Consider the following 14,923-nt stretch of genomic DNA (forward strand, 5'->3'; position numbering starts at 1 on the left):
TAGATTTGGAAAAACTAGTCATTGTTGTATTTTTCAACAAGAGGGCTCTTCTTTTTGATCACATGCTTCACAGAAAATAAAAATAAGCATCGGCACAGCCAACGGGTTTTGTCTTTTGGTTCGATTAGCTTTGACAGATGTCTGTTTTCAGTTGTTGAGCAGCATCCGAAAAAAGTAAAATGCTTTCTGGTGATGCTGTGCAGCATGGGGAAAAACAAACAGTAAAGATGTGACCAGTGTCAACCCATTGGCATGCAGATGAGTAATCATGCATCATAACACAGGCAAGTTTTCTTTACTTTTATTTACTGATCCACGATGGTGAACACTACTTGAAATGGAATATAAAAAAAATAAATGTTTTTAGCGCAAAAATGCATTCTGTACTGCAGAGTGACTCAGTAGCAAATGGCAGCTGCTGGGCCATGCATGAAAAACATAAATAAATAATAGTGATTGGTAACCAAGGGGTCGGGTGGGGGTGTAAATAAAAATAAACGTGTGGGGAGGAGGGTTTCTATAAACATATGTAGTATATATCAAAAGTGTAATGTAAGAGAAAGTAATAAATAAAGTACCACGGTCTTTAGGCAGTGTGTATATGTTTGTAAAAAAGTAATTTAAAAAATATATATCAATGAAAAGTTTGGCTTCCTATCTCTGGCATTTGAGAGGGATGTTTTTTAGACAGACAGTGAGGAGAGCCAACTGCTTAAGTGTGCAGGCCCATCGCTCCTTGCTGTATAATGTGGTGGGCAGAAGCAAAAGGTTAAGGTCAGTGCCACTTCAACAGACCAATGGATGAAGAGGGCGATAGGAAGGCCCCTGTGTGAAAATATATGTATTTTTATGAGGAGCTTTTAAAAATATTAGGCCGGCTAAAAAATAAGGCTGTCTCTAAAGGAGACCTAAAAACATGGTGTCTTTGTTGCTACACACCAGTGTCTCAACGTTGAGAGAGGTTCACAGTGTGGATGCAATTGCTAATATGATATCGGCACACATTAGCTCACGTTAACATTGAAAGAGCCTACTGCTTCCTAATTCGGGCAGTGAACATTTATGGAAAAGTTAAAAACCCCACAAATACTTTTAACTCTTAACTGGCAGCCCTAAGGCAATATTTGCACCGCATTGCTGCTGCTGCACAGAGTTAAAAACGATAAGGATATTGGTAAACATTGGTACGACTCTCTTCCCACTATCTCATGGAGCATCATCTTTTGAGATGTGACAACGGTACCAAGGGATGAAGTTGCCTGTGTAAACATAAGATACTAATGGCTGATGAGGGCAGAAAACAGTTTACAATCAGTCATGGAGGCTGAAACTGGAGGCCTAAGCAGTGGTTGTTGAAGAGTTCTTGCGATTAGGCCAATTTCATAACATGTTAACAACAGTGATTTTCAGATTTGTCTTCATCTGGTTTAAAAGGGAGACAGAGACAACTAGTGCTTATCAGCTGTTTACACATCAAAAGATAACCTGGAGGGAGCTGCTGTCCGACCCTTTGGTTGTTTTCTGTAAGTGTCAGGGAAAATTACAGAATACAGAGGAATTGGGAAGAATGCAGAATTTCAACTAGGTGTATAAATAAGAGTTGCAGACTTGAGTGCAGCTGGCTACGAGAGGAGTATTGAAATGCAGTGCGTGTGATTAGTCATTCAGCACATTAAAGAAAAAGTAATGTATCCTTTTGGACTACGTGCTGCTCAAGGGTGAGCTGTTTTTTCCCCATGAGAGATATGAGAGATATTCAGCACTGGCCAGTCAGTAAGTTTGTTCTTCGAGCCTGTAGACATTTCCGCGAGACCAGTTAACACAGTGAGGGTGCCAGAAGAGAAGTACACAAGCGATGGAGAGGACTCATTTGGGGTGAGGCATATTTGGGGGGAGCACACTTGGGAGAGAAGGAAAGCGTGGTGTCCCAGGGGGACCCTGTCTGATTCCGACTGTGTAGCCTATGTTCTCACTGCATTCTGACCACTGGGAAAAGGGACGATGTGAGGGGCTCATGAGTTTCTCCTTTTGTGACATTTAGTCCGGTTATGAGCGGAGAACGGGGGGCCAGGTTGATCCTCTCCATTTTCAGGATATTGTGGGGAAGTTGCGCCATGGTGGATGAGGAGGTTCCCCTGCGTTATGCTAGGGTGGGGGATGGGTTGGTCACAAGTCATGTTTATGCAGGAGTCTTTCTCCTATCACGTTACCTACACTTGTTCTATTTGTTTTCTTGGTTGGGTTTGTTCTATAACCCATGGAATGCCTATTTGTTGTCTATATGCATTGACAGACGACTTCAATACATGCACACATGAATTCTCTATGACTACTTATCGAAGTGAATATTGCCACCTTAAACCTGAGAATTCTTGACTCCCCATTTAAAAAAGGGGATATCTGAAAGTGTTTCAGAGATCAGCAGCCAGACATTATCTGCCTACAGAAAATGCACTAACAGAAAAGAGATCAGGCGCTATTCGGGCACTGTATGTATCCTGTTGCCTTCTGTGTCTCAGCACCTACTGAACAGCGAGGGGTAGCTGTGCTGATCAGGCACAATTTTCCTTTCATAGTTTTCGGAGACCATAACTGATAGGGAGGGTAGATATCTGATCTTAACTGGGACTCTCTGTGAACACCTGACCACATTGGCCATTGTGTATACCCCTAATTCAACCCGGGATACCGAAGACAGTTTCTCTGCACTTTAGCTGGGTTTGCAGAGGACCAAATTGTTCTTACTGAGGACACTGCATGGGATCCATTGAAGGATAGGGGAGTGTGCTGACTGGGAATGGCAGGCACTTTCTCTAAATGTCTGAAATTTACCTAGGATGTGTGGCAAGCGTTCCCACAAAAAAGTAAATTTACATATCATTCACATGTCCGTAAAACTCACTCTTGGGTAGAATACATCCTACATACCGAGGTACAAATAGGAGAGAAGGGGGTCCCTTACCATACACCAGTATTGGTCTGCTCAGGTTTAGGGACCAGGGCTCCCTCGAGCAGCTGGCTCCTCAACACCTCACCGCTTAGAGATCCCGCGATTCGGAAGGATATTGGCCAACACAATGAGGAGTATTTCACTTTATATGAGGGCTCGGGGTGCCTGCTGGGATGGGCAAGGCAGTAATCTGGGGCTATTTGATACCTTCTACCTCAAACATGTAGCGTCTATGAAAACTGTCCCTCCTACATCTAAGAAAGAGGACTTGCAACACAGGTGACAAGGAGGGCACGCAGCTAGCCAGACTGCTACTTGCAGGCAGGAAAATGATCAAATAAAGGACATATTCACTCCCACCCGTAATGTTCTCTCGGACAATGCAGTAACATTTGGTGAATTTTGTTACTTCTATTCGAACCTGCACTCTAGGAAGGCACGTTTGCTTGCCCAGCAAAAGGCACATCTGGAGGACAAACCTCTTTCAGATTACTGGGGACCAAAGAGACCCTTGCAGGCCTATACGGCAGGAGAAAGTAAGAGTAGCTATTAGGGCCCTGAAAAATAGTAAAACTTCGGGTCCCAATGGGTTCACAGCCCAATTTTAAAAACTACTTTCGAGCACACTAATCCCCAAATTAACTGATTTGTTTAACTTTTGTTCAGAGGTAGGTCACACAACACCTACAATGCGATACACAATAATATAGGTTCTTCACAAACCGAGCAAGAACGAACAGAAGTGCGTTTCCTGCTGCCTCATTGCGTGCTAAAACAATGATGCCAACCTGCATATGATGGACGTTTTTGGCTACTTGCAATGACATGATTCTCCCATTCGTGATACATCAGGACCAGAGTGGCTTTGTCCAGGGGCGACAAGCTATGACAACGTAAGGGCTCTCCCATACTTTTCACCTATATAGAGCAGACTTCTTCAACGAGTAGCTCGAGAGCTACTGGCACCTCTCCAGCAACCTGCACATAGCTCTTCTGTGCGCAGTCCAGTTCACTAAACTAGAAGCAGAATGAATATATGTACGCCAAAATTCAAAAGCGTGTATATAAATTGAAAATGTGTGTATTTTCATAACTCATAAGCGGACGTTTGTCTAAATTCAGCTATTCAGTTGAATGATCAATTATGCAGCACTGGGGAGACTTTTGATTTTGGTGCACTGCAGCTATGGCTGTTATGTATTAGCCATGTAGAGGCATTCCAAATTGATAAAGCCTTTTTCAGATTACTGCTAGCAACTCTGTCAGATGCACTGATATGATCGTTGCTCATTTACTGGCATGAGGCGATTCTGACGAGTTGGTGGATATTACATTTTCCCCCCGAGAACAAACTCTCCTTCAATGTGGACGATGTTCTGTTGACTCAAGGGTCTCTGCAAGCATCCCTTCTATCGGTTGTATCCCTCCTCAGGGCTTTTCAAATCGATCTCAAATTAGTGGTCCGCAATTTGACTCTTTGTCAATTTGTCACTTCCGGCCGCAGAAGTGACCTCTCTGCTGGAGGCATTTCCCCTTCGTTGGGGCACAAAATCCATAAATTATCTAGGAGTGCAATTCACGAGAGCACCAGGGGATCTGCTCCAAGCTAACTTAAATTTAGCATTTACTATCCTCGATTTTCTGGGGTTTAAAACTGTGGAACTGCTCGATTATCTCTTGGATAGGCAGGATAAATTTCATCAAAACTAATATACTCCTGCGCTTGTTTTATGTATTTCAGACCTTCACGATCTGGCTGGATATAGAGTACCTGAAATGGATACACCACCATTTATTCTAGTTTGTTTGGAAGAGAAAGGTGCCCAGGGTCCCCAGAGGCTCTTGACACAGAGCAGAAAAGAGGACGAGCTGGCCATGCCCAATAGTTCCCTGTACTATGCTGCCTCTCAGCTGAGAATTGTAGTAGATTGGTTCGTAGCTGACTTTCAAAAGAATTGGAGGAGCATGGACCACATCATTGCCCGATGCCATTGTGGGACTTGGTGTGGTTGGATAGAAAGCTTAGGCCACACAGTCCCTTCCTCAGCACACCTGTAGCTTTAACACTTAATGTGTGGGATGAAAATGTAGCAGCTCATGGGTTGGAGTCATACTCCTCGCCATATACTTCCATTTATTTTAACACTGATGTTACCCCGGCTTTAGAGGGCACTGCTTTTCCAACTAGGCAGGCAGGAGTTGGAGGTGCGAAATTCTGGCTGATATGTTTGAGGCTTCTATCCCAAAGACGTTTCTCCAATGCAAGCCTGATTTTGGCCTTTCCGAGCATGATAGGCTACAATGTGTGAAGCTTTGACATTGGATCACTAATGTGGGGGCTTAGGGTATGAGAGGGTGCAATGTGGGATAAAACAGCGCTTGAAGCTTTGTTCCCAAAACTTGTAGGCTTTTTAACAACTGCAGGTCAGTCCTTTTTTGCTTACCTGTATAATGACAGCAGTTTGCGGGTTGTAAGCTAAGGATTGAGCCTGGGGGCGCAAATGTTTTCTGGGCTGTGTTACTGGGATGCTTTTGGTGCAGTTAGCTAAGAAATAGTCAAGTTTTGAACTGTCTTCAGAAATATATATGGTCCGGGGCACTTTCTAAGATGCTTAGTAATAAAATAAAAGCCACAAAGCCCCACCCTGTGAAGTCTTGCCTAATTACTGTGGGGAAGAACAGGGTTTTAACCACGTGCCCATTAACATGCAAATGAATGTTTCATTAAAAGAGAGCAAGGACTCAGATGTGGCTGACCCAGGCTGTAAGAGTTAAATAAGAACATTCGTCTTTATCTGAACAGATGGCACTTATAGGTCCAAAACAGCAGCTATCTGTCAGATTACCACTGCGAATGATGCCCTCTCCTCCAATGGAGGCCCAAAAGGGGAGTTCCAACCTGTCTCAACCTCACTGGCCTCTTGTAAATCCATGTAAAATTGTCATTGTCATAAAGAGGGGGTAAATTATCTCCCATCCCACCGTCAACATCTCTGGGTGATGGCAAGTTTTGGTACCGATAGTGAAGTCTCAGATGGTGTGTTTGCACCAGTATACACGTAGGAGGATCAGAGTCCAGCTGTATGTCGACCAGTTGGGCTTTAGTAATTTTACATCGTACCACCAGTTGGGCTTAGGCTGAAGTCAGTACGGGATCAAACATAGGAACCATTACCTGATTCTTCTCTGGTACCAGTAGTGTTGTTAACTCCCTACTGTCTATGGTGGTCGGTCCTGCCTTTTTTAAATACTACAATTCTAACATTTCCTGAGTGTACTTGCTGCAGTGCTGGTAAGGTGTCTGGCATGCTGGTCGACAAAAACCATGATTGTGTGTGTGTTCTGTAATCCAACTCTATTCTTTTATTTAAGAGGTGAGCATAACTCCATTCATTAACTTAGTCCCTCTAAAGCATAGGAAAAGAGATATAAAATAGCAAGCTGAATTAGTGAACAGAAATATGCCCTAAAGAGATTCTGGTTGCTGACAAGTGGATAACATTGTTTTGTCTTAAGGCTGGTTCTGAGTGCAATTTCAGCCCTTACTCTGAGCACTGTCTTTTGATAACACCGAGTTTGTCAGCCTCTCTAAACTGCCTTCCTAGTGAATTAAGCAATGAATCTTATGAAGCCCAGCTCAATGAGAGCTCAGAGAGGGAGCATAAAAGGCACACAAGTACCTCTATTAAAGAGCCGGACTTGGTTGACCCCACATATATAAGGAGAGAACAATACAGCTAAGACAAGCGGCGGGGGGGTGGGGGGGGGGGATAGGGAAACAATATCTAAATGTAAGCTCTAGTTTAAGGTCACAAGGAAATTAGGGGCCCTTCTTCATAACAGACTATCTCTCAACAGCACAACACTAAAGGCTTTGCATTCTGAATGAGAGATGCAGCACCAAGAAATACATTTCAAGAGATACATATCCCTTCAAGATTTTACAGTGAATGCGATGATGAGCAGAAAGTGTAGTTGTCATGCAGACACAAAAACAGCCTAAACTCCTGACAAAGGACTTCACTGTTTTAAACAGTCTTTTTCACACCTAGTACAGAATCTAAGAGTACCATGTACAGCACATGTTTTTATCAGAATAAGCCTGTTAGTAAAACACCGCACAAGTTTCCCTCACACAACCCAAGGCTTTTGTTATTTTCATTGCAAACAATGCCCTTTTCTAAATTTTCATAGTATAACCTCAAACAGAAAAAGAAAAACTGGTTTGTGATTAGTTCACACGAACAGTCAGTTATCTACCTGTTTACATTTTTCTTCCAAGTTTCCTTCACCAGGCCCCGAGGAGGATGTAGGGGGCTTGGTTGGTACATCATCGCCAACCCAATTATGAAGACTCTGGGTTTTAATAAACAGGAAAGGTGAAATCATTTAAGAACAGAACCAATTAGGTTGTTGCACCCAAGTGTAGGCCATAATAAATCAGGTTGGGGTACAAGCTCTTGCATTATTTCTATCACACTCTACAGAATTATGTATTATTCAGTAATAAAACAAGCAGTAGAAAATATATTTCCATTGTAATTCCACTCCATACCCATCCACAGTTCTTTATCAAGTGAATATTTTAGGAGATGTGAAAATGGGAGACATCATGTTTAAAGTGAACCATGCCTTTGTAAGTTCAGGGTTATTTCAGCTGAATAAATGTTGCTAACAGCAAGAATAGTATTGAAGAAGGCTATTTTAAATAAACAGAAGTGATTTCTTGAGAACGATCTGGCTTGATGTATGGAAATTGAAAGATATGGCATTCAAGGGTTCAAACTCAGTCATTCTAAAGGTGAGCAGTAATTTCCACAAAGAATGAGAACTGGACCCGGTTATTGAACCCATTAAGAAATCAAACTATACGAATATTTATCATAGACCATGCTCCACAATAAAACACTCATCACTTGATTATTTAAAAGCTATAAGCCATGATTGAATCCTAGCCTCCAAACAAACAAATATCCAAGTTAAGGTAACAGCAGTGCAGAGAGCTATCCAGACACATTAACCTTCAAACAGGTTCATTCAGCTGACTGCATAGTTCTTAGCTGTAACTTGCTAAACGTCTAAATGGGACATTGGAAACTCCTTCTTGTCGTAAGGGTTGGTTACAACTTTTAAGTTCCACTCCAGTTCCTATACACCTGCATTTATTATTTGAAAGAGTATTATTTCACTTAGTCATCTGGCATCAAAGCAAAGCTCTAAGATGGACGCATTTCTTGGGGTATTGGGTGCACATCTCCCTTACTGAGCCATACAGTTGGTGGGGAGGTCACAGGAACCAAGCTGCACCTTGCTGATTAGCCCAATGCTAGGGTGAAATTGGTCCTATGTTGCTTGTATTCTGGTTCAGGGAGGACCTGGCCTGGCAGGTAGGGCTGGCCTATTAACTTGGCCTATTAACTTGGAGAACGGGGTGAAGACTGATTTGTATATGGTTGGGTCCAAACTGAGGTGGCATGGTGAGCAAAAGAATGATTGGTTGGGATGCTACATCGAGCAATTACCAGTGGTTAGACAAATTGCAAGCATTCCTCCCATCATGTTTTGTGTGTTTCACACTCCCTTCTGGGAAGCAGACATCGGAAGGCAATGACACATGCACAGGTGACTTGATGTTCGGCACCAAAACTATATCTCTGGTGGTGAGTGACACAGGCTGCTCTGCATCCCACTCTAGTATGCGTGAAGTGCCACAGGAAAAAGCACAAGGTTAATACAGCAGGACTCTGGGGCAAGTGCCAGTACACGGGCATTTTACACAGACGTAAAACCAGTACCATATCAACTTTGATTGCAGCAGTGCAAGGCTTTCCCAGGCCTCCTTGCCCAGTATATGTCACTGAGTGGTGATGCTGCAAAGGCTACTCGGATGGGTGCTCAAGTTACCCTCCTTCGGGGAGGCTTGATGGCATAGCTGCTTCACTACTGCTGTATAGACAGTTTTTTCAGTACATCACACTAATGTCTAAATAATGGTCACATTATAAAATGATTTACCTTCAATGTGTGAGTTAACTACTTTTTTAGTTCACATGAAACAATAAAACGGCTTGGTCTGATATCGATAGACTCTTAAAGACAAACCCTAAACCCAACGCTTAAAGCCAGATGAACAGTGGCTAATGACTAAAAGGGACTCGCCAAACGCCGTTCTCAATCTGTACGTGTATGAGGAGAATGTTGTGTGAATGTGAGTGACAATATGATCTCTTGGACACGGCTACAGCTGTCTCTAGGTGAGGCTTAAAAAATACCTAGAGTCGAACCAGCTCCCAGCGTCCCAGCACTGCGAGATATGCCGCTGAAAAAATACATTATGCTTCATCAGGCTGTAAACACAGTTTTTGTAAGTGCGGTTTAAACTTCTACTTTTTTTTTTAGCTAAATCTGACCATTACAGTTTAGTTAACTTTCAGTGGGTTGGTAACAATTATTTTACGAGTTTTAAGTATGTGAAAATAGGTTTAAACCGTGCCACAAATCAGAAAAGTTATTCAGTTTTGAACTAGATGCTTCGTTTTGATTTTCTGATTTGTTCAGGTTAACAGGTTTATCTAATTTATGTCGATAGCAAAATGCGGCGTTTTTAATAAACTATTTACCTATTGCTTGTCTTATTAAACAAAATGTTCCTTTGCTGGAATAAACAGCACAGAGTACAGACGGGTAAAATAGTACTACGTCAAATAAAAAATATGTATGTGATGTCTTTGAACTGGAAACATCCATAGTAGGTATCTGCCAAAGCCTGCATATGTCTGATTACTAATTATATATGGAAACATGCATACACTAGGGAATGCACTGTGCAAAACAAAGCACAAAATAAAACGTTATTTAACTTATATTTGTATTGCTATACAAAGAGCTGCAACAGGTATATTATGATAAATAAATAAAAAGCAAGGGAGGGGCTATTCCTTTACCTTTCAAAGTAGAGGAACTGTGTTGATGCATGCTGGAGGTTGATTTCAACCTTGTTGAGCTCTGTGACTTCACCGCTGCCCTGGGCAATAATTGCCTGGGAGTGCTCCATTCCGTGGATAATAGAACACTGCTTACTCTTACAGGAAACTTCGAGCCAACTAACATCTGTGTAATTACCCTTCTCTGTCCATGAAATGCAGCAGTACAAAAGTTATTGAAAAATTGTGGTCATTATATAATACCATCAACAAAGTTTCGGAAGAACTTTTCACTGCCAAAATGGAATTAACCAATACGATCTTATATAACTTGTCAAACAATACCTCACGTAAAATCCAATTACCTAGGACGTAATTTCATCATAGTCCACCACAGCACACCATTTTGTTGCAGCTTGCTCGCTCTGCTAGACACATTATATTGCTATCAACAGCTGCAAACCACCTTCTCCATGCTGGATCACCTTATTTATAACATTCTGCTCATTAATTCGATCCAAATATGCACCATAATGTAATCTAGTGCTGCTGCATTAAGCAAGGCAGCTGCCACCACAGGCACTCCTGCTTCAATTCTCGCCAAGAAGACTAATTTGGAACTTCTTAAAACCTACAACCATCTCAAAGTACGCTTGTTAAGAAGGGCGGAAAGAAATGGACCTCCTCAATGTCCTTAGTAACCTTCATACCAATTACATACGGTGCAGACTGCCAAAAATCTTTGGCACTTGTGGAGGGACGGGCATTAATAAACCAAGCATTTGTTTCACAACTTCTTGTCTTCTCTCAAAGGGAACACACTTTAATATTTGTGATGCACTGAGTCTGCTGGGTAAACAAAGCGATAGTAATTGTTTTGGAAACAACGCTGAGGACATTGAGATCACTATGTACCGATGACATCAAACCACATCAACATTAGTAACACAGCTAATCAGCTAGATAGTGACAAGTAACCTCTGTGCGAACGATACGTTAATACAAGGCCAGCCATGCAGCCAGGAAGTTCGAATCTGCCAAGCAATAAGCGTCCTCAAAAGGTGGGAAATGTGAGAAACCTGAACCTAACGTGGGATAGAAACACTACCAATATAGTTCCTGCTTTCCTGTTCGAAGCACACACTTACAGCACCGCCTGCTCAATTAATCATTTTCATCACGCAAAGAAACGATGGTCAACCCAGTAATAGGACGGTCTTTGTGGGGCCTGACAGAGAATCTCTTTGTAGTAACTCTAAACATCTTAATCTGTAGCCACTTTCCTTCACATTGTATAAGGTGCAATAAGCCTTTCACTGGAGGAATACATATGGGCAGCATTTATCATAAACTTTTATAAAATGTGGAATCGCACCACACTAAGTAGTTAGTTCAGCAGGATAACAGCACATATTGTAATTAATCAAAAAAAACTAAAGAGGCCGAACATTCCGCCGCTAACCTAAGAGAATGCGTTTGAATTTTCAAAAGGGACATAATGTTCTCATATTCTGTATGCACGATACTCAAGGGGGTGGATATCCAGTTATGTATGTCACTTGGTATGCAACAATATTTTATATGTCTCCTCCACTGGTAATGTTTCACCAACATTTATTAACTTATGCAATCGTTCCACAAAAAAGATGTACCACCGTTTTGCTTGGGTACACAATTGCAAATAAATCAAATCCGGTCAGTGTGCTGTTGGTGCAGTGCTGCCAAGAGGAGACAATGGAATTGCAGATACTCAAGCTTAAGTCGTATTTCCTCTAAATCCTGACTTTCCCTGACATAAACCACACCAAATAAAGGCGACAAGGCGGCGAGTGCCAGAACATTTAACAGAAAAAAAAACACAACGTGGGGGCGGACCTGTTCCTTGCACAATGGCGTCATTCTGGATTTTCTGGCGCAGTCCAAAACTCAGAGCTGTGATTTACCACTGACAGGCTGTGATCCGTCTTGTTGCCAGCAGCCTGTTGTGAGGAGCGATGGGGAACATCCATTCCCAGGTTCCTCTATGCGCCGGTCCCTGTTGGAAGCATGTCTTCTTACATGTGTACAACAAGGCATGGCCCATCCGAGAGATTTAGTTTTCCCAGGCCTCAGGCAAGCAGAAAAGACAGACACCTAGCAGAGAAGCTTGCATTCTGTTGTGCACACAAGTCTAAATAGACCTGATAATGTGAAAGTAGAAAAAGTGATTCCTTTTTTTTAAAGCAATGCTCTCACGGGCGGTCAGACCGTGTGGTCTTAGCACCAATGTTCAAGGTTAGTAGGGGTATGCTATAGCAAATGATTTGTTTATATCGAGCCCTTCAGTCATGTATGTAAGTTTTTTCTCAATCAACTCCAACGCTGCATGTGAATATCACTCAAACAGAACTCACAATCCGGAAGATAAAATAAGAAATTAGTACCTTACTGGTTGGCTAGTGTGATCTGTGCAAGGTTATGGTCTTTCTTCTTATGGATTCCTCTGTAGACGGGTGTTGCTGGGAGTAGCTAAAGGTGAATCCTTTCTTTATAAATTAGGTTTATATGCAAATCTCTATCTTATCATTGCCCTCCGCCTCCACTCCAACAGCAGTTTCACTACGATCCTGCATTCCAGGTGGTAAAATTATCTATGTTATAGATTATTGCTGTGATTTACAATTTAGACTGAGTTTGTATTCTCCTAGAGGTTGTAGCATACTGTATCGTGATGTGGATTTTATGAAAGCCTTCCTTGAATTATCTCCCTTGGTTGATGCGTACTGGCTTATAATGTTAAAACTAAAAAGATAAGTAAAAAAACAGAGATGCTCGCCTTGAAGATCAAAGTCTCACCTGTTCTCTCCAACACTCTGGGTGTCAGCGAAGGTACGAACCATGCATTCAGTCAACCCTAATTCAATTTGAACTTCCTGAACAGTACAAAAATATGCCAGAGGTAAGGTCAGACTGTGACAAAAACCAGGCCTGGGCACCAAAATAAAAGTGGCTTCCTGTAGCGAAGCAGATAGCCAACAATAGGCCCTCCTGTGCAAATCAGGCCAATTTTGAACTTGCAAGGACATACTGTAGGGGGACGCTTTGAGGAATGAGAAACTGTGCATTTGTGTTTGCTGCAGGCTATGTTTGTGGTAATATCAGGAAAACTAACAGTAAAAAAACAAGCCATAAAACCAGCCCAGTGCAAAACACTGGCCCCCCGCACTGATCTGTCAGGCCAGTCCATAGAGCACTGCCTGATTTCCCCAAAGGCCAGACCGACCCTGGCCAAAGGAGCAGGCTGTAGGGAGCAATCAACCCTGACACCCTAATATCTGACTACGGCCGACTTGATCTTTCACCCTACTTCTGGTTGTGGAAACTATGCAAGATCTGACAACCCTGAATTTGAACTTTTCTTTTCGACACACTCCGGATCTGTTTACCAAGCCATCTTTTTTGTAATTGCAATGATTGCAGAATGTCATTATGATTTCTCGAACTGTCAATTGTGTTCCTTGTGTCTTTTTGGCAATTATTTCCAAGGTTTCATGGTCTATAAAGAGAATTACTAAAAAGAAAAAAAATGCAGAGCTGGCGACTATAGAGTACACTTTAGCAGCAAGCAAGTAAATGCAGAGACCAGGCCTACTGTGCAGCACTACCCTACAATAGCAAAAACCATATGGTGCCATTTACCAAGATGGCTACCTTTCTCGTGGCAAAAAAGATGACAATAAGTAACTCCCAACTTACACTTTTGCTACTTAAAGGCAGCAACAGGAAATGTATTCTCGACTTTTGTTTATTCAGACAGGGATCAAAATGTGAAACGACTGCTCTTCCTATTAATGATACTTCGGGATTTCCATTACATTGTAAATAAGCTAGTTCAACAGGTTATTGGGTAGAAATTAACAAAAGCTTGATTCTGAGAGTGGTAAAATGGCTTAAGAGTCAATGAGATAATGAAAGTATGAGAAAGGTTATAGTTGAGGGATCACAGAGAATACAACCAAACTGTTTGGAAATATCACCAGTGGTATGTATATAACACAGAAAATTTGAAATTCATAACCTATAGGCTAATAATTCGACAGGCTTGGGCTAGTTTTCCCCGGTCTTAAATCAGCAACCTGTTAGATATAAAAGAGTTTTTCAAAGATAAAAGATAAGTCAAAACAGACTGAAGTTATTTTTCTCCAACTCTGTTGAGTAGGACAACAAAGGTGTTCAACCCCTCCTGAGTAAGGGTGTGCGAAATTCCTGTTATTTGTTGTAGCGCAATTAAGCAAAGTTACCATAAAATTATGCGTAATTATGGGATTGCACCTTTCACTAAAAAATAAAAAAAAACAAGCAGTCCATTTGGGTAAAAATTTAACTCAAAATGTAATTTCAAGTTGATTTCAGGTTGCTCTTATTAAAAAATACTGCACAATTCAGAATTGTAGTTTTGGACTCAATAATTTCCTGATTGGTCCGCTCAGGTAAAACAAATACAAAATATAATAATTATAATAATAATCAACTGGAATGCCAATCACATTCAAAAACTCAAACGGTAGATCTCGTGTTAACATTTCTCCCTGAAATTAAATTATGTTGTACAACCGAGTAATCTCTGTAATTTCAGGTAAATATTGTTACGCAAAATTACCAAAATTACACCTGTGTAATAAGGCTTGGGACTCTTCCTGACTACACAAACATTACTTCAGAATACACTGTCAACTGCAATAATCAGTGAACATGCAGAGAGAAATAAAACTAAATACAATGCACACAGTGGTACTTCTGAAAACCTAAACTGTGATTCAATGACACACAAAAACAGAAGAAAATGACACATGTGGAAAAAAACATTTTTGCTGGAAATATGTGGTACTTGTATAGCACACAACTTGTGACAACACAACAGAAAGCTACAGACAGGAAGGGGAATGTTTTAAGTGTTGCTTGAAGGAAAGGGATTTCATCTAGACCATAGAAATGGAGCATGAGAAGGCCTGGCGTGTTTTTAATTTTGCATTGAAATTCCTGGTGACAATGATGCAGAGATTTCTGTGTG

At 41.5% G+C, this 14,923-nt stretch overlaps 1 protein-coding gene across 5 annotated transcripts in view; it reads right to left on the reverse strand.

The window, feature by feature from the left end:
- CLASP1 (cytoplasmic linker associated protein 1) overlaps nt 1-14,923 on the reverse strand; it is a 1,131,138-nt gene that overhangs the window by 207,040 nt on the left and 909,175 nt on the right. For 2 of the 5 annotated variants that reach the window (XM_069224628.1, XM_069224627.1), the window contains one exon: nt 7,211-7,306. The exons of the other annotated variants lie outside the window; for them this stretch is intronic. In XM_069224628.1, coding sequence (XP_069080729.1) covers nt 7,211-7,306 — 96 coding nt within the window. The remainder of the gene's footprint in view (nt 1-7,210; nt 7,307-14,923) is intronic. 5 annotated transcript variants of the gene reach the window in all.

Source organism: Pleurodeles waltl, chromosome 3_1 (genome assembly GCF_031143425.1).
Source record: "Pleurodeles waltl isolate 20211129_DDA chromosome 3_1, aPleWal1.hap1.20221129, whole genome shotgun sequence".
In the NCBI taxonomy this organism is placed as follows: Eukaryota; Metazoa; Chordata; class Amphibia; order Caudata; family Salamandridae; genus Pleurodeles; species Pleurodeles waltl.